At 40.5% G+C, this 22,158-nt stretch overlaps 1 protein-coding gene across 3 annotated transcripts in view; it reads right to left on the bottom strand.

The window, feature by feature from the left end:
* The window catches only part of CDK6 (cyclin dependent kinase 6), a 227,627-nt gene that overhangs the window by 14,424 nt on the left and 191,045 nt on the right, over positions 1-22,158 (bottom strand). For all 3 annotated transcript variants that reach the window (XM_024577298.4, XM_045185268.3, XM_053926947.2), the window contains exons 6-7: positions 5,257-5,307; positions 646-781 (exon numbers count right to left, since the gene is read on the bottom strand). In XM_024577298.4, coding sequence (XP_024433066.1) covers positions 646-781; positions 5,257-5,307 — 187 coding nt within the window. The remainder of the gene's footprint in view (positions 1-645; positions 782-5,256; positions 5,308-22,158) is intronic.

The raw sequence follows: 22,158 nt of genomic DNA, 5'->3' as shown, positions 1-22,158 counted from the left end.
TACCAATCACTGGCTGTGTTCACACAGAGCTGAAGCGTAACATTTCCACTAAGACCTACCGACTCTTAGGTCCGTATCTGAAATTCAGAATACATTGACGGAATGGGAGCACTGGCTCCTGGTCTAGGAGCAGAGAGCAAAGGCTGTTCCAGTGGGAAAGGATCTACTCGTTACTCCGAGGGTTCCAAACACCGAGAGTAGTGCAGTAAATACACTCCCCTACCTTCTGTCCTGGCTGCTGAGTACAGGGAATCATGCAAAAGGCCAAGTATTAAGATTTGAGTCTCAAACAGGACCCCGAAGTCCTTATTTTCAGTGAGGTATTTCCTATGTGCATGACACATTCAGTACTTATTAGAAGCACAGGTCTATGTGAATGGAGAGGCCTTCAAAAGCTACATTAAAATGAATGTTCAAACTTAAAGAATTGAAAAGTGTGTGTGTCACAGCCTCTTTCTATAGGAACTGAAGACATTCCAGAATCAGAAGCCCCAGCTGCTACAGGTGTGGAAATGAGAGCTGCAGAGAGATCGTGCCTGTGCCTTGTGAGGTGGCGGCACGTGATGTGGCCCCCACCACCCAGCGTGGACAGGGCAAGTATCTCATTAACACAGTGCAGATCGGCTCTGCATCGCCCGAACTTACCAGAAGTAGGTCTTTGCCTTGTTCGTCAATATCTGTCACAAAATTCTCAATAGGTTGAGGAGATTTTGAATGAAAAGCCTGCCTGGGAAGGGCCACATCTCTAGGCCAGTCCTCTTCTCCTGGGAGTCCAATTACGCTGCAAAGAACCACAGGTGAACATAAGCTTTAGCTGCTCTGCAGAAGCTACTTTCCCACCAAATTCTGGATGAAGGTGAGGTCTAAGGGGCAGGCATGGGGGACACAGAGCCCCAGGAGCCCCTCACATGTATGACGGGAAGGATTCCCATTTCTGTCTGCCTGGCTGCAATACAGTGATCTCGGGGGTAGAGGGTAATCGCACAGGAGAATGGCACCATTCACTGGGGAGAGACAAGAGATTACTCTGGAAGCAGGTAGTAAATGTAAGAGATAATGAAGAAATGAAAAATGTTCTATTACTAATAAGCCCTGAAACACTGACAGAGCAGGACCTGTATGTTCAAAGTAGACTCACATGGGCATGTTACATTTTCCTTTTTGCCTATGAGTGCTTTCTGTGCTCTGACCAAATACTTCAGGATTTACATGCTTTTATGGTGCTCCTATAACATGATTTCTTAAGACATAAATTTGGTTGCACTCTTGGTTAAAGAATAATTCCCCAAACAGTAATTATATCCATTAGAATCAGACAAAAAAAAAGAACTAAAAGGTATATTAGACCTGTGTTATGCAAACACTATTTTATAATTTAACATCAGATTTAATTGATAGGTGTTTATTATAGAACTATGTTAGGGTATTCCAAAATGAGCAAATAAATAAAAATTATTCTGGAATCAGAAATGTAGACAAAGCATCAAATAAGATAAACATAGTGCAGGCTTTGGAAATAGGCAGACCTGGGTTCAAATTCTGCACCTGCCACTTACGGGTAGGTAAGGACAAATTACTTAACTTCTATGAGCTTCACTGTCTTTTTTATACAACAATGGCGATAAGTGACAGTTGTTATGATGATCAGCGATAATTTAAATAAATGCACAGCAAGTGCCGGCCACACAGGACTTATATCAATACATTGCCCATTATTATTATCATACGAGGAAAATCATGTTATTAATCTAAAATGTGTAGGCAATGCAGAGCTACCACACTAAAATATGAAATGCTTGAGTTCTATTAATGGGTAACTTAAGGTTCTACAGAAATATTAATAGGTCAGTGGCCTTACACAGCATAATGTACATTATGTAGATGTTATTTATAGCTTGTGGTAGTAGGTTTTAATAAAGGAAATCAGGGGATGTGAGAAGTTAGGTCTCACACGGACTGATGAATTCTGAACTAAATTATAGTTCAGTGAACAGAGTCTATGGCTACTCAAACACTGACCAAAGGATTTAAAGCACAGTAGAAACTAGGGTCTTCTTGGCCTGCACTTGCTGGGACTGGGGCCCCTAAGAGGTGTTCTCCTGAAAGGCTTTCAGGTTGCAGGAAGATGTGGTAGTAAATGTAACAGAATCTCTACAGGGCTTTGTTCTCCTTATCTGAACAGAGCCCAGGTTCTAGCCCTCGCCTGGGAAGAGCCGACACCCGTGGCATAACCGCACACAGCACTGGGTGTCTGGGGAAAGACAATCCTACCTCTGTAGGACATGCTGGGAGAGCCATGCAATGAGGCAGATGAAGCCAGACCCAGGGACATATGAATGAAAATGGCAACTTGAGCAATATGCAAATCTGTTAAGTAGCAAGATCTAGAATAAGAGTAAAAAGGAGAAAAAACCTCACTATGAATTATTAAAGGAAATAAATCTGTATGTGTTTGGATGAGACTGGCAGAGGAAGAAAAGAAGAATGCTTATTAAAGAAATTTTAACATTTTTCTTCCATTCCTTTTTTAGTTTTTTAGCCATTTTTACTATCAATGTATTTGCATATCATCACCAGTTACCTAGAGATTGGTCACAACGACACTTAGTAATGATTTAAAATCTCTTTATTTGCAGCTTTCAATATACTTATCTTGAGTTACATCTGGTAATATGGGCAGCTGAATGCAAAAGCCCTGGAAAAACCAGTGTCTCTGTATCAACAGGTATGTGTGGGCATGTAATTATATACATGTTTCTAATATAAATAATATAATATAATATAATATAATATAATATAATATTATTCTATAATATAATGTAATTTCTATTCTATTCTATTCTATTCTATTCTTATACAAATAACTTCTAAAAGTGTCTACAAATCTACCACCTCCCTTGGCCCCCTAACACCTCCTGCAACATGTAAGTCAGGCCTGACAATCTCTGTTTCAGACATGGGGAAACTGAGTTAGGGAATGAAATGAACGGCTACAGTCACACACAGTGAGTTCAGCCGCAGAGGCTGGAGTGCACCCAGTTCTCCTCACTCCAAATCCAGTATTTTATTTCTATTTAACTATGACTCTGCTCCTAAATATGCTCTAAAATGCCACAGGCTAAAAGCATTCAGTTTCACTTTCAAAGTCCTTTCTGTTCTTTGAAAGTATAAATCTTCCAAAACACAAACATTTTTTCTTTCCCTTAAGAGAATGTGCTTATAACTTTCTTTAAAAAATCACCTTAATGCAGTACGGACTTTTACGGCCCATATGTGAGTGTGGTGAAATTCTGATAGGTCCATTAAAAAGTGCTTGCATCAAATTTCAGTATTTGGACAGCTGAATATAAGCCTTAAACGCTGACATTTGTACTGGAAAGAATGACAGAGCACAAAACCTATAAATGGCAGTGATGGTGGGCACAGAAACCATTTTTCAAGTTCTTGGAAGTGACACTAGGGTGCAGCATTGTCCCTTTTCTCTATGCCACAGTAATAACTGCACTCAGGAAACAGAACATCATTTCAATGAAACAATGCCAGAAACCAAGAAGTAAAATCATAAGGCACAAGACATGTAGAACTTTGTGGCTTCTGTCTTCTGGTAACATAGGATCATGGGCCTTTGACAAAAGTGGACCCAGCTTTCCCTTGGAAGCATGTTCGTCCAAGGATCCTTCTGGTCCACCTATCTCACAGGCTTCGTATACTCAGGGGCACCAACGAGGTTACCAAGATTGCAGACACTGGTGCTGGAGGTGGACCAGATGCCCAGGCGGTGTTAGTTAGGAAAAGCAGGTGAAGGACTTCAATGCCTGGCAAGCAGAAGGTCACTGGTGCACGCCTGGCTTTCCCAGTTCACTCTTCACAGCAATGCGCAAGAGTAGATGGGAGTTCATCACTGAACGACAAAGACCTTGACACCCAGAAGCGTTCTGTCCTGAATCCACCCATCTTAGAGAGTGGTCGGTGGAAGCAACAGTTGTGGCAGTTGCTCTGGACCCCGATGGCTCCCAGACAGGAAAACTGGCAAGTGTTGTTCAGACCTCAAAGCCACCCGGTTCTGACTCAGCAGTGGCACTGGCACGAGCAGATGTCTACTGGAGCTACTTCCAGTCACCAACGTAACAAATCAGGTTCCAGTTGTATTTCAACTGTTTTAAGCAGTCATGCTTGAGAAGATAGGGTTAAAATAGAATTCTTTTCTTTAGGAGTACTTCTCTCCAGTTCTACAGATTGCAAATATCATAAAAATCACTGGGATTCCTATAAAATGTCACAGACCAATGATCAGGGCTATTTCTGGTTCTGTAACTCCCACTTTATTCCTACTCCACCCCAATTCTGATGGAACTTGGCAAATGTACAAATCCCAAAAGGAAGCCATACTGCATGCTTTGTGAGAAGGAAAGCCCCCTTTGCATTCTGGAAACAGGAAAGCATACATACCCTCACACACACACATGCAGGCACAAAGGGAACTCTGCAAATCATCAAGGAGCTAAGTAACAGACAACTGGAACCAAAGGATTCGAGCACAAGAAAGGAACTTAAAGAGAATTTAAGCCCAAGTTTCATTTCTCAGGGAAGGAAGTTGAGGAACAAAATGGTTAAACAATTAATAATGAATTACAATAACAGCTAACACTTTAAAGGCATTTACTATATACCAGGCACTGTGTAAGCTCTTTTTAGGTTATGTTACACGAGTTACTCAAAACTGCATAGTTATTTAGCCACAGACACAGAACTAGGATTCTCATTTCCTATCTCAGTGCTCCAAAGAAAAATGGGTTATGTAGCAAACCATTCTTCGTCCAGGAAAACAACAGAAAACAAACCTGGATGACTAAAGGATACTCATTGGGGGCAGGAAGCCCAGTGGGCAAGGCTGGGTTACTAGGCCACCAAGCCCCCCACCTCCGATGGTGAATGCATTTGAAATGACCCAAGCAGACAACACATCTGGACTGAAGAACAGGAGCTCGGCCAAGCAAACAAAGAGGAGCAGTGCAAAGACCCACACGAGCGACATACAAGCTTCCGAAGCAGAGTGGTCAGGCCGCGTGTCCTGACGGTCTCTGCATAAAACAGCACCTCTGCCATGTCCCCACTCACCACACAAATAGTAACATTGTCTGCAGCAGCAGCTTGGGGTAGGAAAGACAAGAGATAAACATTATATGAACGTCAGAGGAAAGTCACTATAAATGTTTCAATGCTCCAGACACTGATAAAATTACAGTGATCACTTACTCCAAGATTTTTCCTAGTTGATCCACATCTGAACTTCCACGAAAAAGAGGCCTAAAAGAATAAAAATACATATTAAACAACAAGTTTTCTCAGGTTACATTTCAATCATATTTGTCATTATCACGGTGTAACAGGAAGCAAAATAGTCTTTACATGTGGGGAAGAAGCAGTAAGGAAAAGATATACCGTCCCTTTGGTAAATAAAAACTTTTCTTTTAAAGAATATTAAAAAATATATTTACTGATGAGAGAGAAAGAGAGAGAAAGATAGATATCTATTGGTTCCCTCCCATACGTACCCCAACCGGGAATCAAGCCTGAAACCTTCTGATAGACAGGACGATGCTCCAACCAACTGAGCTACACCGGCCAGGACTGAAAGCTTTCTTAAATGTCACTTCTGGTAAGGATCTCTCATGACTGCCTGGTGGTACCTGATGCCTGTGTTTTATAATCATGGCTCTCCTATTCATGGTCACTGTAACAGCAGTGCCACCATTCACATTCAGGTTCCAGCCTTGAAGTACTTTACTTGGTGACAGGTGGAACACATCACTGTCCTAGTCTCAAACCGGGGGAATGCAGTACCCTTGGAAACTGTTTTTGGTCAGGTCCTTCTCAGAGCCCCTTTTCCTTACCACCAGGCAACCGTAGTCCTCCCTCATGAGTCTCTTCTCCCACTTGTCCTGACTGCTGCAGTGAGTTACCTCTGGGTCGGTTTTTCTGATTACACCACTTCCCTTTCTCCCAGTATTATGGCAGGTAAGCACTACAAGTTTCAAATCCTAACTCTGGACCTCTGAGGCTTTTGTGGACACACAGCCCCCTTGAGCATTTAACTGGCAATTAAATCAGCTCACTTGGTGACACTTCTGGCATTTTTTCCCAGTAGCTCAATAACTCTTGAGAGCAGGGACTTCTCCAGGTTTGTCCCTAACCTTTGGCCTGGTGTGTTACCTGAACAGGTGCTGGGGTAATGAATATTGTATATGATTTTATATACATGTATAGTACACATGTAAATGTTCCCTAACTCCTTGCCCAATGAATGACAGGTATTTTTCAACAATAACGTGTTTAAAAAAATATTTGTAGCCTATTAACTGAGATATTTTAAAAATATATTTTAATTTATAAATCTTTAAACTTGACCCCTTAAATATTTTCTATGCACAATAAATAAACTCACTCTATATAAAGAATCCTGCAAAGTCATAGCATTTCAGTGGTAAGAAGAAGATGCCTTAAAAAGTATGGTTCTTCAACCATACTTTTTATTTATGATCATTCCTAAAATGGTTGTTTTCAAATGCAGTAGAAAACAATTCATTCGTGGCAATATCACAAGCTGAATTGTGCCCCTCCCACCCACGTGTTGAAGCCCACACCCTGGGACCTCAGAATGCGACTGAATTAAAGACTCGGCCTTTAAAGAGTTAAGAGTGAGGGTGGAGTTAAGAGTTAAGGAGTTAAAGAGTTAGAGTTAGGGTGGACTCCAATCCACTCTTTCTCCTGTCCTCGTAAGAGGAAATTTGGACGCACAAGGAGACACCAGGAACATGTGTGCACACAAACTAATAAACATGTGAGGACAAAGCAGGAAAGAAAGCAAACCTGCTGACACCTTGGTCTTGAACTTCCAGCCTCCAAAATTGTGAGAAAGTATTTCGGTTGTTGGAGCCACCTAGTCTGTGGCATTTTGTCATGCAGCCCTATTAGTAAACTCATACAGGCACCTTGCACATCCCTAATGTAGCCAACTGCATAGAGAATCATGAAGCTGGGTTCCAAAAGACGTCCAGAGAGCTTTTAAAAAAGATATCAAGGTGAGAAGTTTAAGTTTTAGGAAAGCCACACAATGGAACCTTGACAGCCATTATTTAGAGCGCTAATGGTGGGATGGAGCCACATGCTTCCCAAACATTATCTCATTTAGTTCTCACAACCCCAGGAGCACGGTAGTATTATCATCCCTATTTTCAGGTGATGTTTCAAGACTTACCCTAAGGACACCTAACAAATTTCAGCCTTAAGATTCAAACCAGGTCTGCCCAGCCCCAAAGTCTGATGCTTCGGGACCGTGCTGCAATACTTTTATGTATGTCACTGATAATCTGCATCACACACAGTGTCTGAAGCTAAGCCTCGGGGGTGACACAGCACAGTGACTGTGTGAGGAGCACTCAGGGAGAGCCTGGGGTCTCACCAGCAGGTGCCTGTGAGATTCTGTACTCAGACTGCTTCATATGTGTCCAAGTGTCTTTAGATTCTTGCTCTATGTTGTTAGCAAGGAACACAGCAACTCACCAGATTGACTGGGGCTCCTCATCCTCTCTATAAACTTACTGACTGATGGCCCTTCTATGGTTTTAAATTCTTCCCCAGTCCAATCTTCTACACTTGCCTGTTTTGTTCACATCTTAACTGATAAACCATTTTTCATTCTTTCCGAAGCACAGAACTTGGGTTGCATACAAACGATTCTTTCCTTCACACTCATCTGTTTCCTTAATATTTAAAGTATGAAATTACAAAACTAACTACAACCAGCATTATGAGGTTTGGGAACTGACACCAATGACTCCTCCTTAGTAAGCATACATCTCACATGGCTGGGGTGATGGGTGTGCCGGGTCAGCAAGCATGGGGGGAACAGGGAGCCTCAGTGTAACCTGATGAGCTAGTGGAGTGGCCATGTCAGCAGGCAAACCCTCCACCCTTCCCGAAGACCTCTATCCACAGAGGCTTGGGTGAATTACCTTTAAGCATCGTGAGCAGTTTAAAATAAATATGTTGGCCATGGCTATTGGGAAGCAAACCGGACGGACTAACTGGAATAGGTATTGTTCCCAGGCAAAGGCACGAGACCGCCTCTGGCCTGCGTGGGCACTGAGACCCGCCTGAAGCCCAGCAGAGGCGGTGGCTCATGTCCTTACTGTTTTGGTTTTCAGCTCCCCTTTTGTTTTTGTCCCTTGGCAATATTGCTAACTTTTTTTGCTGGTTCCCTTAGGCATGTAAGCCAATGTCTGATCCATTTTCTTTTACATCTGCTGGACACTTTAGCAGAGGACTTTCAACTCATGGAGTCCACCCTACTGCCAGAGCCAGAGATGCTTGCCCACCAGTTTCCCCTCCTTTAATACAGAGTGCGGCAAGTGAAGGTCATACTCACTCTGCTGTGCATACTCAGTGAAACCTGTTATGGGAATACAGGACATTTGGAAGCAACAATTCACTGTACAGACCAGAATGACTTTGCCACCTTAGGAAGACCTGGCGTGCAACTCTGAGGTCTATTAACCTGGCTTTGTAGCAGATGTGGGTTGGCTTGAATTGAACAAAACCACCGAACTCTGACTGTAACTCCTAAAAACCGGATCTTTGCATGTAAATACACAGTCACAAGACAATGGAAATGGGGCAAAGAAAGGAGGGATGAGGCCAAACTGGAATCAGGACTCTCAGCTGACCAGGGGGTGGACACAAATGTGACCAAACCCTTAAGAACCATCTATTGACTTTGCGGCTGACAACTCTGAATGTTTTGTGTGAGCTAGGTTTATGATAGAGGACTGGGAGTGTGGAAAGGTACTATGGGTTCAGAGGAAGGATAAAACCTTTCAACATGACGTGGAGTGTGAAGATGTAAGAATGAGACCGCTCCAGGGACCTTCTGTGAAATAAGGCTCCATGGGAAAAAGCCACGGCCATAAGAGCTGTGTGCACCCCGTAATGAAGAAACACACAGGACCACACTTTCACTGAGATTATTTTGAATATTTCTTCCTTCCTCAGATCAGCTGAGTGAAACAGTCTTTATAATTCACACAATTTATGGTCTGTGTCAGGTGGACAAATATGAACATGATCTTTTATTCTTTGGATTAGTGGAGAGGGACTGCTTAATCCTGCTGCTTTGAATAATTTTATAATTGTACGAATGATTCAGCTAAAACTCAGACATGCATGAGTCGGCCTTGGCTGGTTCTTTATTACCATGACATAGAGCTGAGCTGGAAGGAAGTAGAGGGTTGAAGGAGCAAAGCAGGGCGAATGAAAGACACTGAAAGACAGAGAGAGGTGGCCAGACACAGAGACAGGCTGAGGAGCTCCAAAATAACTTTGAACTGTTCCTTCCCACTGCCTAAGAATGTAGCCCTCCTGGAAATCTTTATCGAGAGGCCCTGCATGAAGACGGAAGACGGGAGAGGAATGTTCAATTACATACCACGAGATGGAGGCTCATAAAAGATAAAAAGCCCATGCATTTTTTCCAAACCATCGCAGGGAGAGAATCCACTAAGTGATCCCATCTTGTCTGTGTTTAGACATAAACCCCCTTACAGGTGACATACTTACTAATTCTTTTTAATTAATTATTTAAAGATAAAATTAGCAGTAGAGATATTCCACCAAGAGTAGTAAATCTGAACTCTATTTTTAAAGTTTTAAACATATTTCTTCCTTATATACACACTTTTTGGGGGGAGGGGGGTTAAACAATAAAATGAAAAGATCACATTTACCGAAAACATTCCCAAATAAAGACTGTGCAACTCCTTTGACTGGAGAAACACATTAAAAAATCTTTTTATTATACAGGACAATACTTAAAGTCAGAAACTATTGTGCATTTTACTACATCAAAAACTACACTTACTTACTTCAGATGACTTCCCAGCAGTGTAACCAAGTGCTTCGGTAACGGCACACAAACATCTACTCAAGACCTTAGTTGAATCTAAATTTTATGAATCCCATTTCTAATTTTATACCTACATTTCTTTTCTCTTCGCCTGGCTTATTATGGTCCTCCTTTTTCTTTTTTTAAAAAAGATTTTATTTATTCTCAAAGAGAGTAGAAGGGAGGGAGAAAGTGAGGGAGAGAAACATCAATGTGTGAGAGAAACAGGTTGCCTCTTGCAGGTGCCCTGACTGGGAATTGAACTGTCGACCTTCTGCTGTGGGAGACGACGCCCCACTATCTGAGCCACACTGGCCAGGGCAATCGTCCTTTTTCTTTAGAAGATTTTGTCCACGATCACTTCTTGAGACTGTTGCATTCCATTACATAAACTCTTCTTCTGTCTTTCTTGGCCCTGAGCCTCTTTCTGTTTGGAATTCCCACACCGACTATGGAGGAGCCTCCTAGAAGGTGTCTGCCATGCTACTCTTTGAAAGCAATTTATCTGACAAGATAAACAATATTTGGGGAAAAATATCTGAAATTGAACACTGCTATGAGTTTTTTGTGAAAGAGAATTTTAGGTTATTTCCAAATATTTTCTTCAAATATCTTCCTTCACCATTATACTTGATAATAGTTAATGATAAAATAAACTCTTTATGAAAGAAGTATGTTTTTTTCATTTATACATAAGCATTTTTTTCTCAGTAAAAGGAGATTTTTTGCAAATATAATGGCAAAATTGAATGCATTTTAAACCACAGCCAAGTCAATTCTCTTCTCCTATCACCTTAGGTACAGCCATGCCAAAACAAGTATGGTTCTTGGGGTTTTTTTAGCAAGGATTTTCCCCAAGGCATTTTTGAATTTGTAAGAGTTTAAGCCTTAATGTTTTCTCTGCATCTAATGTGCTGACTTTTCACAATATTTGTTGACTTAGGAAAGGGCACAGACTTCGGTGAGACTGTCCTGCATGTGAGCCTCCTAGCAGCCCTTTCTCCCTGAGTGATGTTAGGAAAGTCATGCAGCTCTTTGAACCTTATCTGCCCCATCTGTAAAATGCCCAGCTCATAGTACACCTACAGTAAGTGGCAACTACATATCCACACACTTTTTCACACTCCTACACGGTAGATACATGGTAGACATCTTCCTGGCCACTGTTGTACACAGATGATAACAAAGTATTTCGCATGGAGAACCAGAAAGGAAGGGGACATTAGTCACCATGTGGTACATGTACAAGTCATATTGAAGCCTAACGGTCCCCCCTCTGAGGTCTCTATATATTCTCCACACCTGTTAGAACTCTTACACCTTTATCATCAAGAAAGGAAAGAATAAGTATCAAATTTTCCAATAAGAATTAATTGATTTTGCATTGGCAATCTAATTTCTTCTTCTGTATGTAGTTTTAGCTAAAAACTCTTCTATCATTGAAGAGAATTTTCTTGGGTTAAGTTACAAAGGGTTTAAATTTCAGATTACATGCCTTTTTAAACAAACAACTATGAGAGCATAAACATCACAGTATCAATGAACTGTGGAAAACAACATTGAGAAACAGGTTATGTTTTCTAGCAGATGAGAAGTGTATGCCGCTGCGTCTGTTACAGAGAGGAAATGATTCACGCAGAATGGAAGATGGAAGATCCCGTTTAGTGACAATACTTTCATTGTACTAAACAGAGGAGGAAGTCATGGATTGCCCCGTGGAACACCTCGGTAGCACGCATTTCACCTGCAGCTATGCTCTAGCTGTTATCCTTGATTAGAAGAGGGATTTTCCATGCTCATAAAACGACCTTTTGAAAAGTATTACCCAGGGAATGTCTACTTTTTATACTTGCTCCCATGTTCAGTTTCAGAGCTGTTATCTGTTAAGTTAAAAATGTTTATCACCTTATAATTACCACCTATTCAAATAATGACATTAAGCAGAAAATCAATTAACTGATTTTTTTTTTTTTGTAAACATTAATCCAGTGATCATTCATTAAACACATAGGGCTGCATTAGGTGCTGGGAAATAACCACGCACCAAAAATATACATTAAATAATATATAGCCTTCCTATATAATATACACATTTAAATTACATTATATTTTAAAACACATCTATAATAGAAATTTATAAATATCTATACATAAATATACACATATATAATACTATCTACCACCATAATAATCCTTACCCCCGTGGGAGACAAGATACACAAACACAGGACTCCGAAATGAGAGAAGTTCATCGCATTCTGCTGGCACGAGGAAGAAACCCAGTGCAATCATTTAATTACTACTAGGGTGTGGGGAGGTGGTCTGATTAGCTTTTTATTAACACGTGAGAAGTAACTTATCCAAGGAAACGCAGCTCAGTAAGTGGCTAAGCTGGTGTGACTGCAACGGGCAGTAACAGCAGTATTTTAGAGAGATTATTATGGCAGACGTTCACTGACAATCCAGGGGATGGAGACGGAGCCAGGGAGGCCCAGGGGGAGAGACCCAGGGACGAGGAAGATGACAAGAACCCAAACTGGGTGGACAAGAAAATGGGGAAGGACCCAAAGACATTAAGGGAAGATGATAATAAATGAAAAAAAAATTTTACTTCTCAAAAAAAAAAAAAAAAAAGATGATCTGAACTTGGTGAAAGGCTGAACTCTACCTGGAAGGAGAAGCATGACTTTACGTTTGTGTTGTTAGTAAAGCCAGTGCGAATGAGAGAGGTGGGGAGACGGTGGGGGTGGGGGGGCGAAGAAGACTAGAAAATGATTAACTTGGTTTTAAACTTGTTTTTTTCAAATAATAACAAATGATGTATAAAGTAATACTTATGAAATTTGAGAATGAAAAACACTCACAAAAGACAGTTAATCATATACAAGTGTTGAAATATGTATGTCCACACAAAATCTTGTACATGCATGTACAGCCGAAGAATGGAAACGACCCGAACGTGCACCAGCTGATGAAGGGGTAACCAGAATGCAGGAGACCTGCACAATGGTGTCTGTCACTCAGACATAAATAGGAATGGCGCACTGACACATGACACAGATGGATGGTCCTTGAAGACGTTCTGCTAAGTAAAAGAAGCCGGTCACCAAAGAGCACGTATTTATGGCACGATTCCACTTGTATGTACAGAAGAGGCAAAGCTATCGAGTCAGAAGGTGGATGAGTAGTTGCCTCGGATGGGGGCGTGGGGCTGCTAGTGGGCACGGGGTTTCTTTTTGGCTTGTGGTGATGGTTGCGCAACTCTGCGGATACACAAAATGAAAAGCCATCGATGGTACGATGGTGAACTGTGTGGTATGTAAATTATATGGTAATAAAGCTGTTCAAAAATAGCAGTTAAGAATCCATACTTCCAAGCAAACACGAGATTCAGGACGACAGTAAAAAACTGCAATGAAAACTGCTCTGGATCTGCACATATGAAAGGCTTAAGTACACGTACATGGTTTAAAGTACATGACAAACGTTTATCTTGCCGCATTTCAACGAAGTGCCCATGTGAAGACATCTGCTCTGGAGGATCTGAATAAGTTACTAATAGGATCTGAATCCCCCCAAACACCTGATTTATCAAGTTAGGATAAAATAACAAATCAAAAATGTCAATGTACAAAAGGACATTCTTATAAAACTACTATTTTATGCTTTCCTCTGGCTGTTGAGATTATGGGGGATTTCTTTGTTTTCTGCATTTTTCTATTACCCTATACTTAGCATTTTATGAGTACTAATTACTTTGAAAATCAGAAGAAAAAGATCCCACCACAGCTACTTGCCATACACTGCATCTATGTAATGTGTTCACAACCCGCTTCTCTTACTCGCTTACTTGTTGGTCTCTGCAGACAGACTGGAAGCTCTCTGAGGACAGGGCCAACACCTACATGCTTCTGTAGCCTGGGCACATAACTCACCGCCCACTCTGCCCATAACTGGCACTCAGTACATAAGAATGGTTACCGGTCCTCCTACCAGGAAAGCTTTCTCTCCCTCTTTTCCAGCAACGTCAATCCCTACTGTGTCAAAATGCGCTTGCTTGGTTCACTTCAGGGTCATTCAAGTGCGAGCATGTGTATTTGCACACATATGAATATAGAATAGATATATGCACACTTAGAGCCAAGCTGGATTTGATTTATATTGTTGTATCTATTAATGCTTAAACTGGCCTGTGGCACCAGACAATATGTGACTGCAGATAATGGGTATTTAAAAACCGGGGCTAGCTGACAATTAGTCCCCTAAATCTAAAATCTTGCCAAAACCTTTAAAGAAGCAACAAGAGGCACGTAGGATGGGAACTTTCCCTTAGGTGCTGACTTCACCCAGGTATGCAGGGAAGGGATGGGCTCCTTGGAAGACAAAGAAAGACAAGTGTTGAGAAAAAGTGTAGCAAAGGCAAAACAGAGTGAGGGATTAAAGAGGGCGTGGAGGGGAAGAGGCATTTGAGGAAACCCATCCAGAAAGGAAGAGGGGCTGGTGGGAAAGAGCGAGGTGAAAACGAGTAGAAGCCCAAGTAATGCAAGGGAAGGTGAGGGCAAAAAGAAGAACCTGAGATGAAGTTCTGTCACTGAGACAGAGACCAACAGGAAAAACCCCTCCCAGGGAAGCGCGGTGCTACTCCCAGTTCAGAGCAGACTACCGTAAGTCACAGCGTGTGCGGCTGCCTCTGTCCATAGCAGGGGACTCTCAGGCTGGTAATTTCCTTTAAAATAAATAGCTGAATTAACTTTTCCTTGTTACCAGATGTGACTAATTTATTTCTCCAGACAGGGCTCATATTTGCTGGACTACGAGTAATGAGAGAGAGAGACAGACAGACAGACATTTCACTGTTTTTCAATTCAAGATTTAGAATTAAAATTAAACCAGAATCCATCAAACCACTTGAGAGTTCTGAAACATTACAAGACTTACAAATTAATATATTAACTGGCTTAATTTCATCTATGACTAAAGAAGCCTGATCATTAAGATTTAAAAAATTTACCACTTCAGCAATTAAGTATCTACCATTTGCCAGAAATAAACATTTCTCTAAAATATTAATACTTAAAGAATTGCCTCTTCTTCCAGTGCCACCTCTTCCTGTCTTAGTAAACCTGGGGTGCTGAAACAAAACCCCATAGGCAGGGTGGCTAAAACAACGGAAATCCATTTCCCACAATTCTGGAGGCTGAGAAGTCCTGGATAAAGGTGTCTGCTGAAGACTCCTTCTGGCCTGCAGACCTGCTTGCTGTGTACTCACAGGGCCGGAAGGGCAAGCTTGCTGATGGGCCTTAATCCCGTTGTGGGACCCAGCCCCCTTCATGACCTTACCTAACCCTAATTACGTCCCAAAGGACCATCTCCGAATACTATCAAATTGGAGTTAGGGCTTCAACATCTGAATTTTTGGGAGGCATACAAACACTCAGTCCATAACATGTCCTTCCTCATGTTACTAAATACAGTATCTTTCATACCTTTAAAATTAGAAACCTGGGCAGGAACATTCTTGTCCAATAGGAGCAATAAACATGATTTGTCTCATTCTGTGTCTGGGATCCAAGCATTTATTTTTATATACTTTCTGCTACGTTTTCTTGCCAAATTACTCATTCATTACTCCTCCTAATGCCTCCTTTATCTCTTGCTGTCCAATCACACTGCTCAGGGAAGTTCTTAGGGCAGGAAAGAAATGGTTATGTATTAACTACTTTCTAAAGTCTGGGTTCCTCAATACATTACTGCGTTTTCATTCTCATTCTGACCCTAAAGTCAGACCACTGGCCAAGCACTCAGTAACTCTGCATTTGAAGGAAAGTTTTAAAAGCAGGGAAAGAGATCTGAGTCAAACCTAAGAAGCACTCCTGTATGGACGAAGCACTTACATCGATATTACTAATCGCTAGGAAACTGGAGGCAAGTCCAGGGTGTGTGACCGCCGTAGAGTCACCTGTCCCCCTGTGGGCAGTAAGCTTCTGTAACAGTCGGGCATCTCAGACTGCAGGCCCTGGGGAATGCTGTCTTCCGTCTCTTCAAATAACCAGAGAGTCTGGATGACAGTCTTGCTCCCTTACGGAAATTCCAGCCGTAATACTCACTGTGTTTTAAATTAGGCTTGGTATTGAAAAACTTTAATGACAACAGGCTAGAAGATCATTCGGGGCAAGGATGATGGTGGTGTGTGAAGACAGTAGATTATCAGAGATTACCACGGATACCTGGCAAAATCAGTGCCATAGATTAATTAATTAGGCTTCAATTAATAGCTGTTTCAGGGCTTATTAATTACCTTCACTCTATAGAAGAAATATGAACTAAGGACATCACTTAACGAAACTGGAGCTTCACCATCCCTCATAATAAAATCATTCTGTCTCACATCTCCTAGCCTTTCTTCATGCTGTGTCTTCCAGGGATAGAAAGAAAAGCTCTAACAGGGAGGAGGTCCATGAGTTGGAACCTGAGAGCTCATGTTCCTCAATACCAGGCCATCTGGGGGTAGAGTACTCAGGAACGAGGTGGCCAACCAGTCCAGTCTGCCCGGAGTAGTTCCAGTCTCAACACTGAAAATCCTGTATCCTGGGAAGCCTCTGTCCCAGGCAAACTGTGATGGCTGGTCACTCTATATAGGACACCCAGGGCAAGAGGTTATGAAAAGAAAATTTAAAAAAATCTTAAAAAAATTATCTTTGTTATTTCAAAGGGCTGTTTTGAAAAATCAGATGAGCATCTGTCAAAACAGTAAGAACAAAAGGTGGGCCAGGCAGACAGGTTTCATTCTCTTTCTTCCTAATAACTCACTGCTGTATGTAATATAAGGGATTAGGTCATGGGCAGCACCCTCCTCATACCATAATTCAAGACGTTATTTATTACTCTCTTATAGCAGAAGACCTTGTAAAATGATACACAATACATCTTGCCCAGGGAAAGAGCACTGCCCACGACTTAGTGCACACAGTTAAAGTAACAGTCTGCGGACGTGTGCGATCAAAAAGGTGGCCACCTGCCTGCATATCTAGAATGACAAGGAGATTCATTTTGTCCAATCTGATTGATTGGTAGTAAGTAACAGGCTGCGGCGGGATGAGAGGGATTCTGACGTGCTATCTAGGTACAGTAGCAAAATGTTGAGGGTAATCAGCAACATGGGCCACGGGAAACAAACTAGCTACACAAGTCAAGGTAGTGACCCAAGTGACTCAAGTTGTCTCTCTCTGATAGGCTGACATCAAAGCAATGGACAGAAAGGTTAGAAAATGTAAAAGCCTATTTAATGGCGACACACTCCTAAGAGCTAATATTATATACATGATACAATAACAAAAACGTGGAATTCTTTCAATCTAGGAATCCACTAGTCTTGTCTTTAACACAACATTTTTGCCAAAGGGAGGCTGAAGGACTCTACTGTGGGTGTGTCTTTGATATATAACTGTGACCACCTCGAAGTCATGTGCACTGGCTTTCTCTCTTGCAAACACTTCAATATGGACATGAGCCATCTGTCAGCGAAATGACATGATCCCAGGCTGAAGATTTTAATGTTGATCTGGGGGGAAAATAATCACTGGAGATTTTCTGAAATAGAAGCATCTGTTGGTTAGAGTGGCTTATTTTTAAAAAAGCAGCTCCGCTCAAAAGGGAACCAAAGTTTCACTCAGAAAATATTACAAATGATCCAAAAATATCCTCAAATTGGATTCAATCATTAGTTAAAAATACTCCAAACAGTGGAAGACTGATTATCTCATTTTTTTCCTTTAAGAAACAACCTGCTTAGCCCTGGCCAGTATGGCTCAGTTAGTTGGAGTGTTGTCTCGTGGACCAAAAGGTTGCAGGTTTGATTCCTGGTCAGGGCACACACCCAGGTTTCGGGTTTGAGCCCTGGTTAGGCAGCCAGTCGATGTTTCTTTCTTAGCAATGAAAGAAATGTCCTTGGATGAGGAGTAAAGATAATAATAATAAAAAACAATGTGCTTAGCATACAAATATGGGTGCTGGCCCTTGAATGTCAGTGATGTTATCTACATATGACTTTAGTGTTGAGATCAGTGCAGCGATCAGTCAACAGAGCAAGCACGTATTTTCTCAGGATAAAATTTTACTTACTCGAGAACCAGCTGAACTTTTTAAGAGGCTTATTTATTGCATTTATATTTTAAATTGTGGGTGGGTACTCTAAAAATGAATTATTTTGCTGATTAGAAAATACATATGCATATAGAAAATTTGGAAAACAGAGAAGAGTAAATAGCATAGAGAAGAAATCACACAACATCAATTCTTTTCTCTCTTTTTTTCATACAAATGGACAAGATGGTATCTCTAAAGAAGTCTTTCAAACAGACTAGGGATGGCATCATACCCCAGAGCAGGATCTGAATCCTGGCTGTACAGTCCTTGATTGAACAAGAACAACAACAAAAAAACCCCAACAACACAAGAAAGTGGTTAGCAGTCATAACAAAGCTGAGACCAAATAGAACTCCAGCCTCTACAAAGAATCAAGGACATACAGGGGTGGACAAGAGTAGGTTTACAGCTGTGACTATGTGAAACAGTTTATTCTTATTATTTATTAATTACCGTATCATTTTCCATAGAAACTGTAAACCTACTTTTGCCCCACCCTGTATTTTAAAAAATTATTTTCACATACACTTTCACCTACCCTCTTAAGGTTTGTATCTTATGACAAGGAGCAGTAGTAACTTTTTCCTTTTTTTTCCCTTTCTGAATGGTAAAGACAACTGCATGAGTATAATATTCCTATCCAGCACAGTCTGGGTGGAATCCAATAACGTGTGATAACTCAACAATTTAGCACAGGAAGCAAAGCCCACAACATTCCTTAGAAATTTCACAGACTATCTAGACAGAACAGACCCATTTGAATGGGATTTTTTCCTGTGATATTTGAAAAATGCAGTTTTTCATGGTGGACACATTGGGTCTGTGACAGATGCAAATTCAGATATGGAAAAAAAAACCACAATTAAATGATTCAGACTCTTGCAGTTTGCTCCCACAGCCCTCATCTCTGCCGGGTCAAACAAAGGAGAGTTGGTGTTTGACAACTGTGGGTGACTCATCGGAGGAAGTTCTTACCATATGGATGTGCTTGTTGGAATAAAGCTGGTTAACAAAGCCAGCCTTTTTTCTCCCCGTGGGCCAATGAGGGTTTCATTTTAGGAAATGGAAGTGTCAGTGTGGACAAACTGTCCTGAGTATTTATAGCTGAATGTGTACTTTCCTTAAACTGCCTCCGAGCAAAGAATATGTGAATGGAAAATAAGATCTGCATTTAGTTCATTCTCTCGTGCCATCTAAACTGTAAACCCATTCAGCACTGTGATATATACATAACGTGATGGGCAAGTGGTAATACTACACTGGGGTGGTTTCCAAATAATTTTCAGAGCTCTTTATTCATTAAGGATATTACACTTTTGTCATATATGTTGCAAACATTTTCTCCAAGATTACCATGTGCTTTTAAAATTTGCAGCATTTTAATTTTTTGATGAACAAAAGTTTTCAATTTTTATATAGTCAAATATATTAATATTTTTCTTTGTGACATTTATTTATTTATTTATAGACAGAAGGGAACGGATGGAGAAGAGAGGAAGAGAAACATCAATGTGTGGTTGCCTCTCATGTACTGCCTACCAGGGATCTGGTTGGAAACCAGGCTGTGCCCTGACTGGGAATCAAACTAGCAACCCTTTGGTTCGTAGGCCGGTGCTCAATCCACTGAGCCACCACCAGCCAGGGCTGTAGCCTTCTTTATCGTATGGGTCCCAAACATTTGTTTATATTACTCTACATTTTTGATTTCTACTGGGAATGAGATGGAGCTGCTACCAACTGGAGAAACTGTCTCTCTTGTCTGAGGTCATAATCCTGACTGTTCTCTGAAATCATGGGCTATCCTAGATTTGAAAAGTAAAAGCAGAAGAAAAAAAGGCGATGATTATATTTATAGTGTGAAGACTGTGAACCTCCCGGAAAAACATGTACCCAAAAGCACCGGGGTTAGTAAAAAAGAGAAATAATGTGCTAATAAGTGCTTAGAGTGATGACTCATTGCATTGGATCATCCTTGGGAAACTACCTGTTAAGCAGAATTTAGCTGTTAAGGTGTTATTTTTGGTACACGATCTATTGCTACTTCCTCTTGGGAAAAAAATGATAAAAGTCTATTAGCTTCCTAAAACACAAGAAAATGGTCATCCTGGCAGACCAGCCCACCAGGTAACAATACTATTTCTGGAACAGGGGATGGCTGTGTCCCCTGAAGGGACTCCTTTATAACAAGACAGAAGCACTTAGCCACGTGTAATGGAAACACGTGTAATGGAAAGAAGGATAAACCAGGAGACAGAAGATCCAGCTCCTAATGCTGGCTCTGTAACTGATTAACAAATTACTGGGTGCAGGCAGGCAGGCAGGCCTTGTAACCTCTGCTCCTCTGTTAAAGAACAGATACCCCAGCTGCTGTCCCACAGATGTGCTTCAAATATAATAAACCATGTGGATGAAGCAGAACTGCTAGAGCTCTGAGAAGTAAAATTAGCTGCTCAGTAAAAGTAATGCCATCACTCAGTAGCAAATATAATGACCTCGCACTCATTGCAAAGTTATTCATATTTGCTTATTGCTGTATTAGCCCTCTATCCCTCCCCACCTCCCTTGATTTCTTTTCCTTGGTTACTTATGGCTAAATATGCCAAAAAAAAAAAAAGTTCAGTGCTGCTGTTTTGGCCCTGTCTCTTGACCAAAACTCTGTATTTAATTTACCCATGATATTTTGCTGTACTATTTTACAAAGATTACTGGCTCAAAAAAACTTTAAACATCATATAGTCAGGAAAATGACAAATACAGGGTGGGACAAAAGTAGGTTTACAGTTGTTCATATGGAAAATAATACGAGAATAAATAATAATACAAGAATTAACTCTGTATTTCATGTACTCACAACGATAATGTTTCCTTATAGAGTATCCATGGCAGTAAAGCTAATTACAGCATCCCTCTCCCCCTTCAACTGAGCTTGAACATGGTCTTCCCCTTATATTGATGAAGAAATCAAGGTCCTGAGAGACTGAATGACTTGCTCAAAGCTTGACAGGTATTTTGTTCATTCATTGACTCTTTCAGAGAATAGTTACTGTGTCAGATACTGTTCTGGATGCCAGGAATATTGTAGTAAATGAAATATATTTCTTCTTTCTAAATAAATATGTTAATAAATTGTTGTTAGAATGTGTATTTCCCTGAGTCATGGTGAATTTGAACAGTTTTATTCTTATGCTTATTGACTATTGGTAATACTTCCGTGAATACTTCAGTGAAATTCTACTTCTCAGTTTCTAACACAGCCAGATAATTTTGCTTAATGAAATGGGGTAAGAACTATAGGTAAGATATATTTTCCTAATCCTAATAGACAACCCTGAAACATAGGCATTACTCTCCTCATTTTAGAGATGAGGAAGCTGAGGCCCAGGAGAGCTGTGTAATGTAAAAAGACACACTGATGTATATGGTAAGTGTAGGAGCTGGAATCAATATTGTTTAATCATGATTTCTTATTGATACTATTTTATCATATATAAATGCAACCTACCACACATTTAAATGCAATTTATCATACCACAGCATATTTAAAAATGTTACAAAATAAATATTAAGGTCAATCTTTGGCCTCAGTACAAAGTTCTTAATTTATTTCTGAAACAAATGAATTTATAAGAATGAGGAGGCAGAGGGCATATGATTCTACTTATGATCTGTTTGCATTACACGTGCTCTAGAGACGTTCGGTCTTCTCTGCCCTGTGTTTGGTTTCACACCTGTATGGGGAGGACATCAAGGGCAAACAGCTTTGTCAGCCATACAACCCAAACATTTGGTGAAAAAAAATACAGTAATAATTACATTTGGTAAAAGTAGACATTAAAAAGACTTGAAATATATATTAAATGTATATTTATATAATACAAAGTTTTAATATTATCTAAAAATATATCAAAAAGAATATAAAGAGAATAGTAAGATATGTTATTTATCTACAGGTAATTGGTAATTTTCATCCTCTGTTTTTTGCCTTTCTGAGGTTTTCTAAATCAAACTTTCTAAAATTTTGCTAATATATTATTTTTAATATGAAAAGTGCAATAAAACTTGTCAAAGATGAA

This window comes from Desmodus rotundus, chromosome 6 (genome assembly GCF_022682495.2).
Source record: "Desmodus rotundus isolate HL8 chromosome 6, HLdesRot8A.1, whole genome shotgun sequence".
In the NCBI taxonomy this organism is placed as follows: Eukaryota; Metazoa; Chordata; class Mammalia; order Chiroptera; family Phyllostomidae; genus Desmodus; species Desmodus rotundus.
The sequence above is the reverse complement of the archived record's forward strand: the minus strand, read 5'-3'. Positions and strand labels throughout refer to the sequence as shown.